The 17,213-nt window shown below is 37.6% G+C and overlaps 1 protein-coding gene across 30 annotated transcripts in view; it reads right to left on the reverse strand.

The window, feature by feature from the left end:
- RBFOX2 (RNA binding fox-1 homolog 2) overlaps window positions 1-17,213 on the reverse strand; it is a 291,883-nt gene that overhangs the window by 94,539 nt on the left and 180,131 nt on the right. For 6 of the 30 annotated variants that reach the window (XM_017504065.2, XM_017504067.2, XM_037729770.1 and 3 more), the window contains exon 1: window positions 5,607-6,000. The exons of 23 other annotated variants lie outside the window; for them this stretch is intronic. In XM_017504065.2, coding sequence (XP_017359554.2) covers window positions 5,607-5,633 — 27 coding nt within the window. In that variant the 5' untranslated portion in view covers window positions 5,634-6,000. Of the gene's footprint in view, window positions 1-3,572; window positions 3,655-5,606; window positions 6,001-17,213 lie in introns of those variants that run through there. One more of the 30 variants, XM_017504063.2, reaches the window with a different exon arrangement.

A 17,213-nucleotide genomic window follows, 5' to 3' on the forward strand; every position in this document is an offset into this window, starting at 1 on the left:
CGTCTCTATTAAAAATACAAAACATTAGCTGGGCATGGTGGCGCGTGCCTGTAATCCCAGCTACTCAGGAGGCTGAGGCAGGAGAATTGCCTGAACCCAGGAGGCGGAGGTTGCGGTGAGCCGAGATCGCGCCATTGCACTCCAGCCTGGGTAACAAGAGCGAAACTCTGTCTCAAAAGAAAAATTAAAAATAAAAAATAAAAAAAAATAAAAAATAAAAGAATATATAAAGATTAGCTATTTTTATGATGACTATGTGCCAGGCACTGTTCTACACACTGGGAATATAACAGAGTGCTGACATAGTTCCTGATCTCAGGGAGCTTATGTTTGGGGTCAGAGGAGGAGACAGACAACAAACAAACATATAAAAATCAATGATAAGAACTAAAATCACTGACAAGTAAAGAAAAAGCAGAATGAAGGTAGGAGTGATAAGGGAGTGCTGGTTTAGATAGGAAAGTTAGGGAAGAGGTTTCCCTTGAGAAGTAATATTCAAGAGTAGAACAAGCCATATGGGTACCAGCGGGAAGAGCATTTTGGGCAGGGTGAAAAGCAGAAGGTCCTGAGTAGGAGGGTATCAGGTGTGTTGAGAACAGCAAAGAGGCCCGTGTCACTGGAATGAAATACAGAAAGAAAAGGATGGCAGGAGATGAGGCTGGAGAGACAGCCAGGTTCCTCATCACGCAGGGTCTTAGAGACCTTTGCAAGGCCAAACGATTTTATTTAGAGACTGAAGGGGAGCAACTGTAAGGTATAAGCACAGTAATGACAAAATCAGACTTGCATTTCAAATGATTCACTCTGGCACAATGACCTCTAATGAATTAGTTTCCTGAATTTAATCTAATAGTAATAGAGAAACATTTCAGACTCTGGGAAATAGACACAATAAATCATGATGGCAGAACGCAGCACTTCTGACTGCCTAGATGAGACTGAACACTAGAGTCCACTAATAAAGGTGCTACAATCAAAAGAGCAAAGTATTTGCTGCAGGGGAGCATTCTACTTTGTGTCTGGCAGACTTCATGTACAGTGTTGGGAGGAAATGTTTAAAAAAGATTTGATAGTGGTTTGGAAATATTGGGAAAAAAAGAGTGAGGAATTATGACTTCAGAAGGGAACATGTGGGATACCAATAATGTCAGATCCCAGAGAGGGAATGGTATACCTGAAGAAGACCAAGGTGGGTAAAGGGGGCTGTATCATCTAGTATGACTGACTCCCAGAAACAGAAACAATCTATCATAAAGAGATGTCCAAGAAACAACCCCTACGTATGGAATTACCTGATGAAAAGTTCAAATTTGAAAGAGATAAAATTGTTTGCATATGGCAATCTGTGTAGATGAGAGTTTGGAATTTCTCAAGGGAGAACAGAAAATTGGAGGAACAAAACCGGGAATTTGAGCTTATGCCTTATCACTGAGAGGAATGAAGAATGTCATTGCCTTTTAATGTGAAGATGTCTTCTGTAGCAATACAAATTTCAGTAGTAGGTTGTCAAATATTAAGCTTACCTGGATTCAATTGCAAAATTAAGGAGAAAGATAAAGGAAAAAAATAGAGGAAAGGGGCAAAAAAAGAAAGAAAAACAATATGTGTGATTGGGGGTTGACTAAGATGGAAAAAAACAATTTAGTGACTCAAGATTGCTGGGATTTCATCATAGCTTCATTTATTAAATTCTAGGTATCTTTTCAAGAAAGCTAAGTAATTTTTAGAAAAGCAATATTTTTCAAGAGACAATCTTGGCCTCGGCAAGGAAATGGTTATAACTGAAGATATGGAGCAATGTAGAAGAATTCAGAAGGAAACCAAATCTCTGGAAAAAGTGAGGCTTTTTTTTTTTCCATTTTAAAGGAACATAAATCTAGTTTCCAGTCTACAATCCCCGCCTATCCTCCAACTCCCCCAAATCCTGCAAGCCCATAGAAAGTGGAAAGTGTGCCAAAACAAACAGTGTGGCTGCAGCTCCGTGGATGAAGGGTGGGATGAGGTTCGAGTGGCAAGGGAGCATGACTGGCAGGCAACCAAATGGAATCACTTTAAAGCAATGCCACAAAATGGAGACTAAATGATATGAGGACTTTCAGAATTCAGAGAAAATGGGATATGCTTAGCAAAATCACAGAATAGATCCCCTACTCCAATTCCTTTTAAAAACCAGACAAACAAACACAGAGGAAAAGAGAAAACGAAACAAAGCAAAACATACCTGCTCTCTTATCTGTCTTTAATTAAAGCATAAAATACCCTCCCTCTTCTCTTCTCCCAACCACCCAGGAACAGAAGAGCAACTGGCAGCAGCAGCTCAGGTGAAAGACTTCAGCCTTCCAGCTACAAAGAGGGGAGATAGCAGACAATGGAACTGGTGATTCATTACAAAAGAATACACTCTGGAGCGGCCTGCTGCCACATGGACTCACTGCACTATTTAAAGGAACAGCAACCCCCTTTCCAACCTCCCTTATTCCTAACACCTTCCCTCCTCTTGGTCCTGATAGAAAACAGATTTTGAAGAAAATGCCAGCAAAGCACTGAGCTGTCCAAGAAAGGGAGGGCTTTGTGTTCCATGGAAACTGGCAGTCTATACATAGAAGAGCACAAAAATTTTCTTTCACATCCACATTGTAAAATCTTTTCCTCTCTGCCTAGTACACTTTCCCTTTCAACAACAGATAGTATAACTGAGTTTGAGTTTGGCTAAACATTTATTATTTACTAATTAGTGTTGAAGTCATTTGCAATTTTATTTTTCGTATTTTACACATAGTACAAGAATGATTTATCTTTCCTTCATATTCCACATTGCTATTTTCATAAATGTGAGATGCAATGATTGGGCCTATATACTTAAAAATAAGAGATCTCAGTGAAATACTCCAAGAACATATACACGAACAGCCCATAAAATTAATTTTTTAAGTATCACATAAGCATGTCTGCCTGCTTTATTAAAATTTTGTGATTAAATTGCCATTTGCTTCTTAGCAGAGCACTGATTACTTACTATAAACGACAGAACAGTTTACCAATTAAAATAAAAACAGTCCCTATAAAACTAGAGCATATGTAATAATAAAGCACATATACTGTGCAGATACTGACAAGGATCTAATACTGTATGATGAAAAAGTCATCCACTGAAATCCCTTTTCCAACAACTGGGAGATAGAAACTGGGAACTACAGAAATTGTATGATCTGAAGATGCAAAGAACCTAGGTAGCAAAACAGTGAAAACATACCCACACATCCCTATTATATTATAATAAACCATTTAACTTTGATAAACCAGTCCTAACCAGTATAGACATTCTATATTGAGAAAGCTTATGTGACAGGTCATTTTCAATTGTTAGGATTGGATGTCTGGCTCAAAAACACACACCCAAACACACACGCATGCATGCACGGCACAACACAACCACAGGACAAATGAAAAGATGTGGCCCAGCTGGTTATTTCCTTGGATTTTTCTCCCTAGATTACTAACAACTATGTACATTACAATAACACAGAAAGCAGACTCAACAAAACAAATAGGGTGGAATACTGAAAATCCACGTATTTGATATGCTATCCTTTCCAGTTGTATAATTACAGGATGGGCAAAAACTCATAAATTTTCTTCAATATTTAGCATATTCTGATAAAACATGGTGATTTTATTATTAGAATTATTAAGCATCCCAGAATCTTTCTGTTTCCACTTATTTCTTCTACTTCATTCCTAAAATTATAGTTTCCTTAAATACTAATTATTACAACCACAATATTAAGTGTGCATAAGCATGTGCACTCTAACTTAATGCTCACACACACCACACTTACCAGCTCCTCTAGAAATTAAGGGGAAATGTTCCAAGAGGCAACAGAAAACTCATTATAAAAATTTCCATTTTAGATAATTCTTTCACTGGTTAAAAAACATATATAATGAAAAGTCAAGTCACTGAAAAGCCTTCAGTAATTGCTAAGAAGAGAGCTGTTATCCTCTAATAGTGCCAGTTAATAAAAATTGAATGAGGGCTACAAGGTTAAGCAAGTATCATCTCTCAAGCAACAAAGAGAACCCAGAAATATGATTTCTCTTTTACATAAATTTTTTTAAATAAAGCAATATTTCAAAAGAAGTAATTAGATTGATGATGAGGGAATAAGACAAGGAAGATAAATATATCAAAAGCTTCTCCACTTTTCCAAAAGGAGAAGGAGTTTGTTGAAAAATTCTAAACTTAGATTTGGTGAAAAATTACTTTGAAAAGATATATTTGAAACTTCCCTTTCCTCTGGGTCACAATGGGAAAATCTCCCTACAGGTTTCCCTCCTTCCAAACAGCACTGCAGGGCATTATATAACTAAACAGGATTCCAGCCCCTAAAATGATGCCTCTATCCTGATAGCTAGCTGGCTCTCTCGCCCTCCTGGTGGTGACTGGGAGAGGAAGAGAATACAGAAAAGGGCAACCTCCTTAAAAGGAAAGCACTGTCCAGTGATGAAATTTCCCCACAGAGCATAGAAACCTGGAGTGAAACTGATCTTAAGTCTGAGACTAAAGAACTTGAATATTCTACAGTGTAAATGATTTCTCATTGATAAAGCGGAGCCTCATCATTTCCTCTCAACCTATACATAAAGGAAAAAGGGTAATGGGGCATACAGACGGATGCTAACAAGAAAAATTGCCTTGCCAGGGAGAACTGTGGTAGAGCATTCACCTTTCCATTTGTCAGGAATGACTTGCTAAAATGCAGATTAGATATTGCCTGGCATAACCAAAGAGAGGCAGGGAGAAAGAGGGGAAAAGGAGGAGGAGAGAGAAAAGGGGTTTGGAGGGGGCTTGGGGGAGAGAGTGAGTGGAAGAGAGAGAAGAGGACAGAAGAATGAAAGGGGAGAGAGGGAGGAGAGGTATCTTCCATTTCCTACTCCCTCTCCTTCAAATGTATTTTAAAGCTTGTGTGACTGTGATTTGTACCCTTCGGATTTGTTCTCCTGTCAAGGAGGGCTCTACCTGCCTCTGTTACACCTGGATGCTCCCACTGAAAATCTTCTTTGCCAGTAACAAAGCCGTGAAAATGAAACATTCTTTCCTAACCTTCATTTTTAATAAGGAGTTTAGAGTAACAGCAAAACTACAATTCCATAGCCAATCCTGAGAAACCAAAGTGAATAAGGAATCAGATTTCCCTATAACACAAATTCTTCTGCAATTCTTAAAAGGAATCCCGCTCCCCTCTTTTTGGCAGTCTACAAGAATCTCTTCCTACCTCTGCAGTCTTTCTCTCCCTCCCTTTTTCTCAGAACCAAGACAAAGAGGTAGACAAATCCCCACAGGGTCTTTCCTGAGCTACAGCTGCACAGTACAGGAAACAGGAATCTGCTATGGAGCTGAGGGAGGGAGAAGAAAGAAGGATATGGATATATAACACACACATAAACGGACTCCACAGACACAGACTTTTCAGCTGATAACAATAAATCTGGGCTGCTCTAAGAAGATAATAATAATTAAAACTCTTCTTACTATACTCCACCCTCAAACCTTCATTTAGATCCCAGAGAAGAGAAGAGACATACCGAGGAAGCAAAAATCTTACCTGAGTTACCATTTTCTTTTTCTCCATAAACCAAACGAATAGATGATAAACGCTTCAAAGCAGCCGTGCAGGGGCACACCTCCACAGCTTTCTTTTCCACCCCCCTCCCCCCCAATCTAGCTATTTAAGGGTGGGTAATTGATCTCCCTTTATACCGTTTTCCTTCCTTTTTCTTTCTAATGTTTCTTCCTTTCTTTTCTCTTCCTCTCTGCCAGTCTCTCCCCCTCCTTCTTTCTCCAGCTCCCTCCCATATCTCAGGCAGATGGCTGAAGGAAGCCCCACCCCTGAATGCCTAAGGTAATTAATCAGAGTAGAGCCCCACCTCTTCCTCCTCCCCCCACTCCCTCCCAGCAGGCTGACATCTCCCAACTCCAGAAGCAGGCCTGCTGGAGAATGGCAGTTTGGTGTGTGCTGTGCGCACGCGTGTGTGCGTGTACGTGTGCGTGTGCGTGTGTGTGTGTATGTGTGTGAGAAGGGAGAAAGAGGGAGAGAGAGGGAGGGGCAAGCGCCACGTGCTGGCATATTTTAAGGATGCGATGATGGAATTAATTATACAGCACTAGAAGCATTCATAGCAGCTTACTATAGTTAATACAGATTTAAGAGATTCCAGCCATGAAAGTCTAATAAATGAGAAATGAAACAAAACTATTTTTAATATTAATAAAACATTTGTACTGATGTACAATTTATAGATGCCGTGAATTTAACAAGAAAGATGTGAAGAAGTGAAAAGCTGTTAGATGACCACTAACTGGAAGGTTTTTCAAGGAAAAGGAATATGCAAGAACTTGCTTGTCCTGGAAGACCAAATCAGCATTGTGAGAGCAAAGGACCATAAGAGAGGGGAGACGTAATGAGAGGTAATTTAAGTGGGTTTTTTTCCTACTGTAAAAAAAAAAACCTGGAGACTCTGAAAAATGTGTCTACAAATATGACTGCTTAAGAAACTTAAGATATACACAAAGGTGCATACAAATTTGCTTAAGGCTTCCAGCTTCAATAAAAATTTTGGTGAACTGAAAATTCACTCTTTGTTTTCCTAGCCTTCTATGTTTCATTCAGCCTTTATTGAAAAATATAAATCCTTTCTTATATATGCCCTGGAAATTTGTGTCATTATTGTAAATAGTAATTGTTGTGGAGTGCTGTAAATACAGGTTTAGGAGAATACTGACAATAAGAGTTTCTTTAAAGTTCTCTTATTAAAATTATATAATTAAAAACTGCATCAAAGATGTGGTTCAGTACAGAGGTTGGTCTAATTCTGCCCTTTACTAGTGATCTTGAAAAGATCTTTAACCTCTGAATATAAATTTCATAATTTCCCTATTTTATAGTAAACATTCAAATAAAACAATTTATGTAAATGATGAGTTTATTATTTTTATCAGTTGTATCATAAAATTAAGATTCTCTAATTTTTTAAAGCATTCTAATAAATAGGATCCCATTCTAAAGGATTTATCAGATATTTTAGTTATGCTATATATTTTTAGGCTGTAACCTCTAAAAGGCTACCCAAAGGTTAAAAAGATTAATTCCAAAATTAAGTTTCCCATTTTTATCTATTTTTATTTTTTACAGGCCCACAGCTAACATCACAAGCTCTCCATTTAAAAAACAAACATCTATAGAAGTCAAAATTCAAAACAGCAAATCACACTGAGAATACATAGTTTGTTGCTGTCTCCATAAAAATTGTTTGGCAACATGCAGAACCAGGCTTTTAAAAATGCTCTGTATTGGCCAGGCATGGTGTCTCACACCTATAATCCTAGCATTTTTGGAGGTTAAGGCAGGAAGATTTCTTGAGCCCAGAAGTTCGAGACCAGCCACGGTAACATGGTTGAAACCCTGTCTCTACTGTGAAATAAAATTTTTAAATTTTTTAAATTTAAAAAAAAAAAAAAAAAGTGTTATATAACACTCTTGGCTGGGACACTGCCAATACAACATCATTACACCACCCTAAATTAATAATCATTTTAACAATGCTGAAAAGAACACAGGAACTACAAGACTATCTGTGGAACCTGGAGAAACTGATGTAACATAGTATGTCAGGCTCTCTTACGTACATTTTACAGATATCTGTATACTTGTATAATTCATAATCGTAATTTAAAAAAGAATGAGATATACAAATATAAGGAAAAACGCTGAGTAAAGTAATATAAATCAGTACTAGGCCTGTTCTTATTTAACACTTTTTAGAAGACAGAATATATAGTACTCTGAATTTGTAACTGAAAAGCCAATCAGAAGGAGATAAAAAGCAGTCAAATTTTCTTAAAGTGAGTAAGTAGAAAATGGGCAGGTGAGTTTCACTAGAAGCAATAGCAACCCAGTGTATTTTTGGAAAAAATCTAAATCAATATTAATGGCATAACTGTGTTTTCAGTTCTATATTAATTGAAATAAACCTCAGAATCACTATATATCAATCTCTGAATCCCCTCGTTCATTACACTGTTCTCAACAAAAAGCCAGGGGCACAAAGAAGACAGACCACCCCCACCCCATAACCTATCCTTAGAAAAGCAGCAGCTATCTTGACGCTTAGGTATGACTGCAGCCTCTATACATCTTGGAAAGAGACAAGGCCCCAAGGTGTTTTTTTGTTTTGTTATATTTTGTTTTTAAAGAAAAGGGCAAATGAGGAGTTCCCATATGCAAAAAGTCTAAGACTATGTTTCCTCAGACCAGGGATTCATGCTACTTTTCTATATTTAGAACCAGTATTTTACAATGCAAATAGGCTTAAAATTTATTACAAGAAATAATTGGTACAAGCTAAAAAAAAAATGTTACAATGATTTTTATAAACTCACTGAATAACAGGCTCATAGTGAGGTCTGACTGGCACAATGATATTCTGAAGTGTGTCCCTGGCATTATAGAGGACAATTTGCTCCCTGGTGTCTGAGAGAGAGAAGAGCAACTGAGCAGCTGGGGTCTGACCCAGCAAAACTGGAGTCCCCTGGTGGCTGAATGTGCCTGGTAATGTACCAAGGAGAAAATCATTTTAGGACATTTCCTGTATATGTGTTTAGGAGGAGAGGAACAGGCAGAAGCTGGAAAGCTTTGAAACAGGGTGGGCACAGTGAGATGTCAGCTAATGAAGGAGGGCCTGCCTATCTACATGGACCAGTCCCCAGCCTCCGGCACAGTACCTGGGACATGGTATAAGTGCTCAAAAAATATTTATTAAATAAACAAATGAAGGAAAGAGGCACTTCTCCTTGTAGTCTCAATTCTTTGATTGTTTCCTCAATGTTTCATCTAATCTCCAGAATCCCAGCTTCCTTTCCTCCATACTGTTCAATTGAAATTTACCTTGGCTGGGCATGGTGGCTCATGCCTGTAATCCCAGCACTTTGGGAGGCTGAGGTGGGCAGAACATCTGAGGTCAGGAGTTCGAGACCAGTCTGGCTAACATAGTGAAATCCCATCTCTATTAAAAATACAAAAATTAGCTGGGTGTGACAGTGGACGCCTGAAATCCCAGCTACTTGGGAGGCTGAGGCAGGAGAATCGCTTGAACCTGGGAGGCAGAGGTTGCAGTGAACTGAGATCATGCCACTGCACTCCAGTCTGGGTGACAGAGCGAGACTCTGTCTCATAAAAAAAAAGAAAAGAAAAAAAGAAATTTACCTGACTGAAGTCACCAAAGACCTCCAAATGATGGCCAAATTCAAAGGACATTTTACATATTCTTTATCTGTGGTATTTGGCATTCCCTTCTTTGGGAAACTCTCTTAGCTTAAAATGATATAGTTTTTCTTGACTTTTCTCTTTCCCTGTTAACCCCCTTCCCCATCTTACTCTTCCCTCCTCTACCAGCCTCTCAATTGTTGTTACTTGCAAGGTGTCATCCTCAGATCTCTTTTTACTGCACACCAAGAGGTTCTTAACACAAAGTGCATGGTTCCTAAAATAGGCACCCCAGTGGAAATTTTTGTTACATGCATTTCCATGCAGAGAAGATGTGTTGTATTTATCCGATTTTCAAAAGGGTCCAAAACTCAAAGAAGTTAACACTGCTGAACCACACTTGCTCCAGGTGTTCCAACTCGTTCCATCACTTCAGTTACCAAAAATTTACTCTGACAGCTCCCACATTTCTATTTTGAGTCCACACATCTCTTCCAAACACTATGTTTCTGTTTTTCTTCCCTTGAATATGGCCGACTATACGGCTAATTTATCCTTCAAGGCTTACTTCAGAAATCCCCTACTCCAGAAAGCCTTTCCTGACCCTACCTGTTCCCCCATCTAGTTTAGGTACCCCTTATCTGTGAGCATACTTTACCTTAGCACCTAATTCATGGAACGTAACTACTCGAGTTACTGGCATAACTATGACTAGACTGAGCAGTCTGAGGGTAGAAATCATGTTTTAGACCATATCCCCAGTTCTTAACCCAGATCTGAATACACAGTAAATGAGTATTTGTTAAAATCAAACAATAATGCCTTGATTTCTATTACTCTAGCCATTTATTTGTTAACACATGGATACATCAGAATGAGGAGCACCTATGTAGTTATAAAAATATTATAAAAGCATTCTTTCTTCCAAGAATGCACTTGGAAATATCTTCAAATTTATAAATTTACTTCAGTTTTTTGTTGTTGTTGTTGTTGTTTTGAGAAGGAATCTCACTCTGTTGCCCAGGCTGCAGTAGTGGTGCGACCTTGGCTCACTGCAACCTCCACCTCCCAGGTTCAAGCAATTCTCCTGTCTCAGCCTCCCAAATAGCTGGGACGAAGGCACACACCACCATACCCAGCTAGTTTTTTCATATTTTTAGTAGAGACAGGGTTTCACCATGTTGGCCAGGCTGGGGTCAAACGCCTGACCTCAGGTGATCCACCTTCCTCGGCCTCCCAAAGTGCTGAGATTATAGGTGTAACCCACCACGCCCGGCCTTACTTCAGTTTTATCTTCAGTAACTTTCAGAAATCTGCAGCTGAAAGGAAGATGTATAAAAAGAGTGGGAGAAAGCCTTCATTTTCCATTTTATTAGAATAGTTCAGATTCTAGACAAAGTAATACCCACTCATTAAAAAAAAAAACAAAACTTTAGGTGTTCTTGCTCTTCACAATTTTATATAGAAGTGACTCAACTTCCCTACAGTCTACCCACATACCAGCACTGCTATAAAAACAGATCCAAGAGTCCCTGTCTAGAAGGCAGGGCTTGCTCCAACTTTCCCAGGCTTCCTCTGACACCCAAGTGAAAGGCACATTAAAGGGTGAGCATTTCCTGCAGTAATAAAAACTTGTTGGTATAAAGGCTCTTCACAGCATGCCCCCACACAATAACCCTAACCAAATATAAATAACAATTTACACCTAACAGATATTAAATACCTTCCCAGAAACACCTCTAACACAATACCACTCTAATATCCTTTGCCCCAACATTCCCCTTGACATAAATGAAGTCAAATTACAGTCAACTATTATTTCCCTAACTTTATTTCTCTAGTTTAGGCAGAGTTCAGCTATAAAGAACTCATTCAAAAAAATAAAAATAAAAAAAGAGGTGAGGGTGTAATTTGAAATCTGCTTCAGCTCTTACAGGCTTATTAAAAACAATCCTCATTTATTTCCTGTCCCTCCAAAGTCAAATATTTAGTACAAAACCACAAATAACATAAACTAAGACATCAGTGAGGTCCAGCAAATCAGAAAATTTAATTCATAAATTACTATCTGTCTTTGGGTAACTTATTCATATCTTTAAGAAATCCCAAACCCCAGATAACTAGGGTCATACGTACAACTGAAATTATGTGTACACTGTATTCTATGAGAGATTAAGGAAAAGGTTCTCAGACAAATATGAAAATGAATGGGATGTAAACAAATTTATCAATAACTGGGTTGTCAAGAAGATAATACATGATTAATCTGTGAAAACCGAAGAGTGCTGTTTCTCCAACAATATGTCATGAATATGCCATGTCTCTATTATTAGATTACAGCAAACTTTGCTGTCTTTTTCACCACCAATATCCCTGTGCCTGGCATAATATCTGGCACACAGTAGGTACTCAAAAAAAAGTTGGTACACAATAAACTAATTCAGAATGAGAAAATAAATTCAATTTATATAAATTATATAAACTTTCATGTTACTATAATTACATAAACTATATAAGTAAATTAATTTATATTGTGTGCGTATATTGCTTAACATCAAGGTCAACTTCCCATGAAGAACTGGACAGCCTACTGGCTAATTCATTCTACAGCATTTTGCAGACCTGAGCATACCACAGTATCGAAAGTGTCCTTTAGGCCAGGAATGGTAGCTCATGCCTCTAATCCCAGCACTGTGGGGGACCGAGGTGGTGGATCACCTGAGGTTGGGAGTTTGAGGCCAGCCTGGCCAACACAGTGAAACCCTGTTTCTACTAAAAAAAAAAAAAAAAAAGTTTTTTTTGGACAGGGGGATTATAGGCGTGGTGGTACACACGTTGGGGGAGGTTGCAGTGAGCTAACGTCATTGCATTCCAGCCTGGGTAACAAGAGAGAAACTCCGTTTCAAAAAAAGGTGTCCTTTAGATAGGTTAGTTTTTGTCTCTCAATCTTCCAGATGCCTAATATCCTTAAGCTGTCCTTGGCTACCCTAAACCCTCAAATCAGGAAATTTAGCTATACCTCTAACACTTTAAGACCCTGCTTCCTCTTCCTCCTATTGCCCCATTTGCCACTTGGATGACAGTTTTAAGTAAAAGTGTCTAAGGAAAACCTGTGATAAAAGACAATGCCCTTAACTTACAACAAGTTATATTTTAACCATCTGGTCAGAGGCAGTAAATGTTTAATCAGAAAAAGTGTCTATAAGAATAATTTCAGGAACAGTTTCTTAAATAGATTTGTCTGGGCAGGGAGACTACATTCATTGTCCCTTAAATCACAAGCCTGTACCGTATCTCCTTACGCTGCCTGATTTTAATCTAATTTGGCCAGATTGAGTTCTACAAAAATTCTGACTAATAAAATAATCATTTGCAATGGCACACTCTTAAAACAGGCATGATTTTAACAATAAGAGCAATGAAAGGTCAAGTACCTAAAATATTTTCTAACGTTCTGTTGCAGATAACTCACTTTGTTTCATTAACTCAAAACTAGCAATTTTAGAAATAATTAGAAATAGATGTAAAACCTTTCATTTAAAAAAAAAATACTATTCAGTCATGTCCTCCATAACATCCAACTGCATAATGCATTAGTATAAAACTACAAGCATTAGGCAATGAAACGCCTGGCTTTAACTAGGCATAAGAATATGTAACAGAAGCTAAAAAATACATTTTATAACCATAGTTAAGAGCCTGGGTAGCAACCAACCATCCACTACTCATTTATAAATGCACTGAAAAAACTGTTATCTTAAAAAAGTAATAAACAAGATCTTAAAATAGCTTTGGGTCCTTCAATTTAAAATTGTTTTTTCAATCCCATTAGCTTTCTTATGTGGTAGAATGGAGAGTAAACCCTTAAATTTTAACATCCTATCACCTCCATTTCTAAAAGACTTTAATTTCATATAGATTAAACCTACTAAATGTAGTAAAGCCAGGAAAGTGTAGTTTCAAATACTGTGCACTACATTTATCAATAATAAATAACAAAAAAAATTGGGGGGTGGAAAATTCATCTTACTATGAATTTTGATTACAACTTTGCTGCGAAAATCTTTTATCAAGTCACATCATAATTTCTAAACAGAAACTAATCCACTCCATAATTGGGTGAGGGGGAGGTCAATTTCCTTTCTCAAAAAATTCAATTACATATTATAATTACTTTTTTCATATACCTCTAATACCTCAATTCACTTGGAAAACATTTTTACTTTTTCAATTTTTTCCTCAAAGAATTTTACTTATAGTTATTATAATTCCCATACTTTTCTAGCTGTGGTTCAGAAATTTACTGTTCACAGATGTTTCTCATTGAAAGCACATCAATATTTACTTACAAAAAGATTTGGTTCTAACCTAGGCTCATAACACTTCCAGCCTTAATTAAGGTGTTATAAAGACCAAGCTATTGTTTTATGTCAGTTCATAGATAAGTGAAATCCACAAATATATCAAAACCTCATTATGTAAATATAAAATACTCTTAATTTGAATAATCTAAAACAATAGAAACAGTTATATCATTAATATAAAAAATATAGACCAATGTATTAGAATATAAAGAGAAGCATAATCACAGCCATTGCCATATGATTGCAATACTGATAGCTTTAGACTTGAATGAAAGTTGTGTGTTTACTCCAGAGAGCTTACCCAACAGGCCCAATCCAAAATAGCTTGGTTTAACCTTTAGGCCCCAAATGCCTACTAAGATGTATTAGTTAGTTCACTATTTCTTTTAACTCTATGCATTCCTGTCTAACCTGCAACTTAGGTACTAATTATTAGGGAAATGGTCATTTGAAAGAAAAAAATAATTAAAGAAACATGAAAACACAAGTAAACTACAACAAACTAACAGTATCTTTAATTCAGAATTAATTATATTAACTGTTTCTATTTCCTTATTCTAAGTTTCTATCACAATATTTCAAATAGTCATGATAGCTGAGAGATCATCTGACCCAACTCCTTCATTTTATATACAAGAAAACTAAAGTCAAGAAAAATGAAGTTATTTGAGCATGAACATGGTAGTGGTTAACACTATAGCTGGAACCAGAATCCAGGACTCCTAACTTCAATTTTTCTTACTCTAAGATATTCAGAAATATGCTTGGTAATGACCTAACATTTTCTGATTCTAGATTTCAACAACTTAACAAATAAGATGTTACTAATCCCATCACAAAACAGTCTAAAATGTTAGACTAAAAATAGTCTAAAATGTTAGACTAAAAATAGTCTGGAATAGTCTTAGTGGGGAAAGATGCCCTCTACTTTATATATTATCTTTTTGGAAAATACAGCAACATTTGGAAACTGCCATCTGTGTCTCTCATCTGCTCAAAACAAAGCCTAAAGTTTATTATAATATGACGGTTTTGTTACGTTACATTTATATTGCCTAGCCCACCCTGTTCAAAACACACACACACACACACACACACACACACACATACACACACACACACCTCTCCAAAGTTTCCGAACTTCTAGGGTTGAATGCCAACCACCTCTGTCTGGCTGTCAATACTATAAATTCAAACCTCTTGCTACATAAATTAGCAAAAAGCATTGGGAAAGCTAGGCTCTGAATGGTACCCCGTCAAAAGGCAGAAAGCCTGTAGGCATCTAATTCCACCATAAAGCTTCACATCAATCAAAGAGTATCTAGAAATTATAACCCTTAGCTTACCTGGACAACAGGATATTGATAATCCATACAATATACACCATACATAGCAAAAGGGGAAAAAATCTTCAGATAAGGACAGTACAAAAAGTGTCTAAGTTTTTGCCTTGTTTGAGCTGGCTGTTCTGTCCAAAGGAATTAAGAAGCACCAAAAAAATCCTTTGCTGACCTCCAGTCTACGCAGATAGGTATGCTGGCTCAGCTGCTGAAGTCGGAGCTTGGTTCAGACCAGGCCTCCACCCCAACAGAATTTGACAATACACGAAAGAGATGTTCAAGAAAAAGCAAAAAGCTTTGAGTTACTAGTTGCAGACTGAAAACTACGCTAAAGATTTGCTTTTGCTGCTGGTTTTAAATTGACAACTCAACCAGAAACTCAAGAGGCAGAGAATGACAGCCAGGGAAGGGAACACACGCTCCTCACACTGGCATACAAACACGGTAGGAAGTATAAGGTATCCAGGAGCCAAAATAGTATATATGTTCCAGGCTTTAAGTGCGTCAGAGAATAGTCCCAATCCAGGACATGGAAAGGCAGATGGGACTGGTATTACTTCTTTATTCTTTCTTGGGCGGGGAGGATGTACCCGTGTGCACGCAAGCGCATTCTCCCCTCCCCACCTCTCTCTCTCATACACACGCACACACACACACTACACACCCTCACACACCCTTCTCACTGTCTCCGGCAGAGACAGGTGTTAGGATTAACAGTATAAAACCCTTCTGCCACAGAAAGGAATGGGAGAAAAAAGTCACACTGATACACACAGTAAAGGGATCCCTTTCATGGCACTGTATGTTTTTGTATCATTTAACACCTCTCTCACTGTGCTTTAACAGAGGCTAGGACAGCTGGCAGGATCAGCACTAGAAAAGAAGAAGGTGGCCCCCAGCTCTGAGGCAACATGAGTCCACTGGAGGCCTCCAGATATGCAGGGTACACTCGCTCAGCTGTTCCAGTCAAACTTGGAAGGATTAACTCCGGCTGTCTGCAAAAAGGTGGGGGTGGAAAGGTCTTTTCAGAAAAGCCAGTTGCTTTTCTCCTTTTAGGAAGCTGCTATACCCACCCTACCATTATATACAAACACACGTGTACACATATTTCTTTTTTTTCTTTTTTTACATATTTCTATAACAGATATTAAAAGCAGTAACAAACATGAACAGGTGTTAGGTCTGACAAAGCACAGCAGGTTAAAGGGTTGGCTTTCAGAGCCTAAAAGGCCCATCTAAAATGAGAGAACTGCTAAGTAATTCTTAGAAAATGGACACAGAGTGAGCAGAAAAAGAAAGTAAATGTTTATAGATTCAATAATTCTTATTTTGCTCATCTGAAAATGCAGCTATGCCCGTTAAATTGCTCAGCAATGCTATCCATTTTCTAAGAGACAAACCAGCTGTAACTATCGATTCTAAGAAATCTTCTATTTGGGACAAGCATTCAAAAGTTCAAAATGATAAATAATTCTAAATAAATTTTAGGGCTAGGACCCTCTTAATCTTGGAGAGCCAGTAATATTGTAACATGCTTTTTGATAATTAAACCATGAGGATTAAATGCAACTGTGAGGGCATCTGTGAGAATTTAAGTATTACCATGCCCTCCACGCTCCCCACCCCATCAGTGTAATTTTTCTCCTTTTATGGTAACTGTAATTTATTTTAGGATTGTTCAAAAGAAACTGATTTTTAAGAGTCAAAATGGCTTCAGCACATCTAAGGATGGTATTCTTGGTTAAACATTTACCTGAATTCAGTTCTAACAGATTAGGAGACCACTATACTAGATTATCTTCAAACTGCTGGTATTCATTCTATGTGCATTACACATGAAAAACAAGAATAAATCTATTTAGTATAATAAAACATTTATTGAACATCTATTGCATACAAAATATTATACTAAGTCCTGGGGAAATGAATAGACACAGTTCTGTTGTCAATGAATTTATAGTTTGTGGGAGCAATAAAGACATCAGTAAAGCCAAAAAGCAAAACAATGCTACAGCATAAAATTAAATACTGTAAGCAACTTCTCATACATGGAAAAACATTTTTAAAAAAAAATTACTTTTGGCCAGGTGGGGTGGCTCACACGTGTAATCCCAGCACTTTGGGAGGCTAAGGCGAGTGGATCACTTGAGGTCAGGAGTTCAAGACCAGCGTGGCCAACATGGTAAAACCCTGTCTCTACTAAAAATACAAAAATCAGCTGGGTGTGGTGGCGGACACCAGTATTC

This window comes from Cebus imitator, unplaced genomic scaffold (genome assembly GCF_001604975.1).
Source record: "Cebus imitator isolate Cc_AM_T3 unplaced genomic scaffold, Cebus_imitator-1.0 Scaffold317, whole genome shotgun sequence".
In the NCBI taxonomy this organism is placed as follows: Eukaryota; Metazoa; Chordata; class Mammalia; order Primates; family Cebidae; genus Cebus; species Cebus imitator.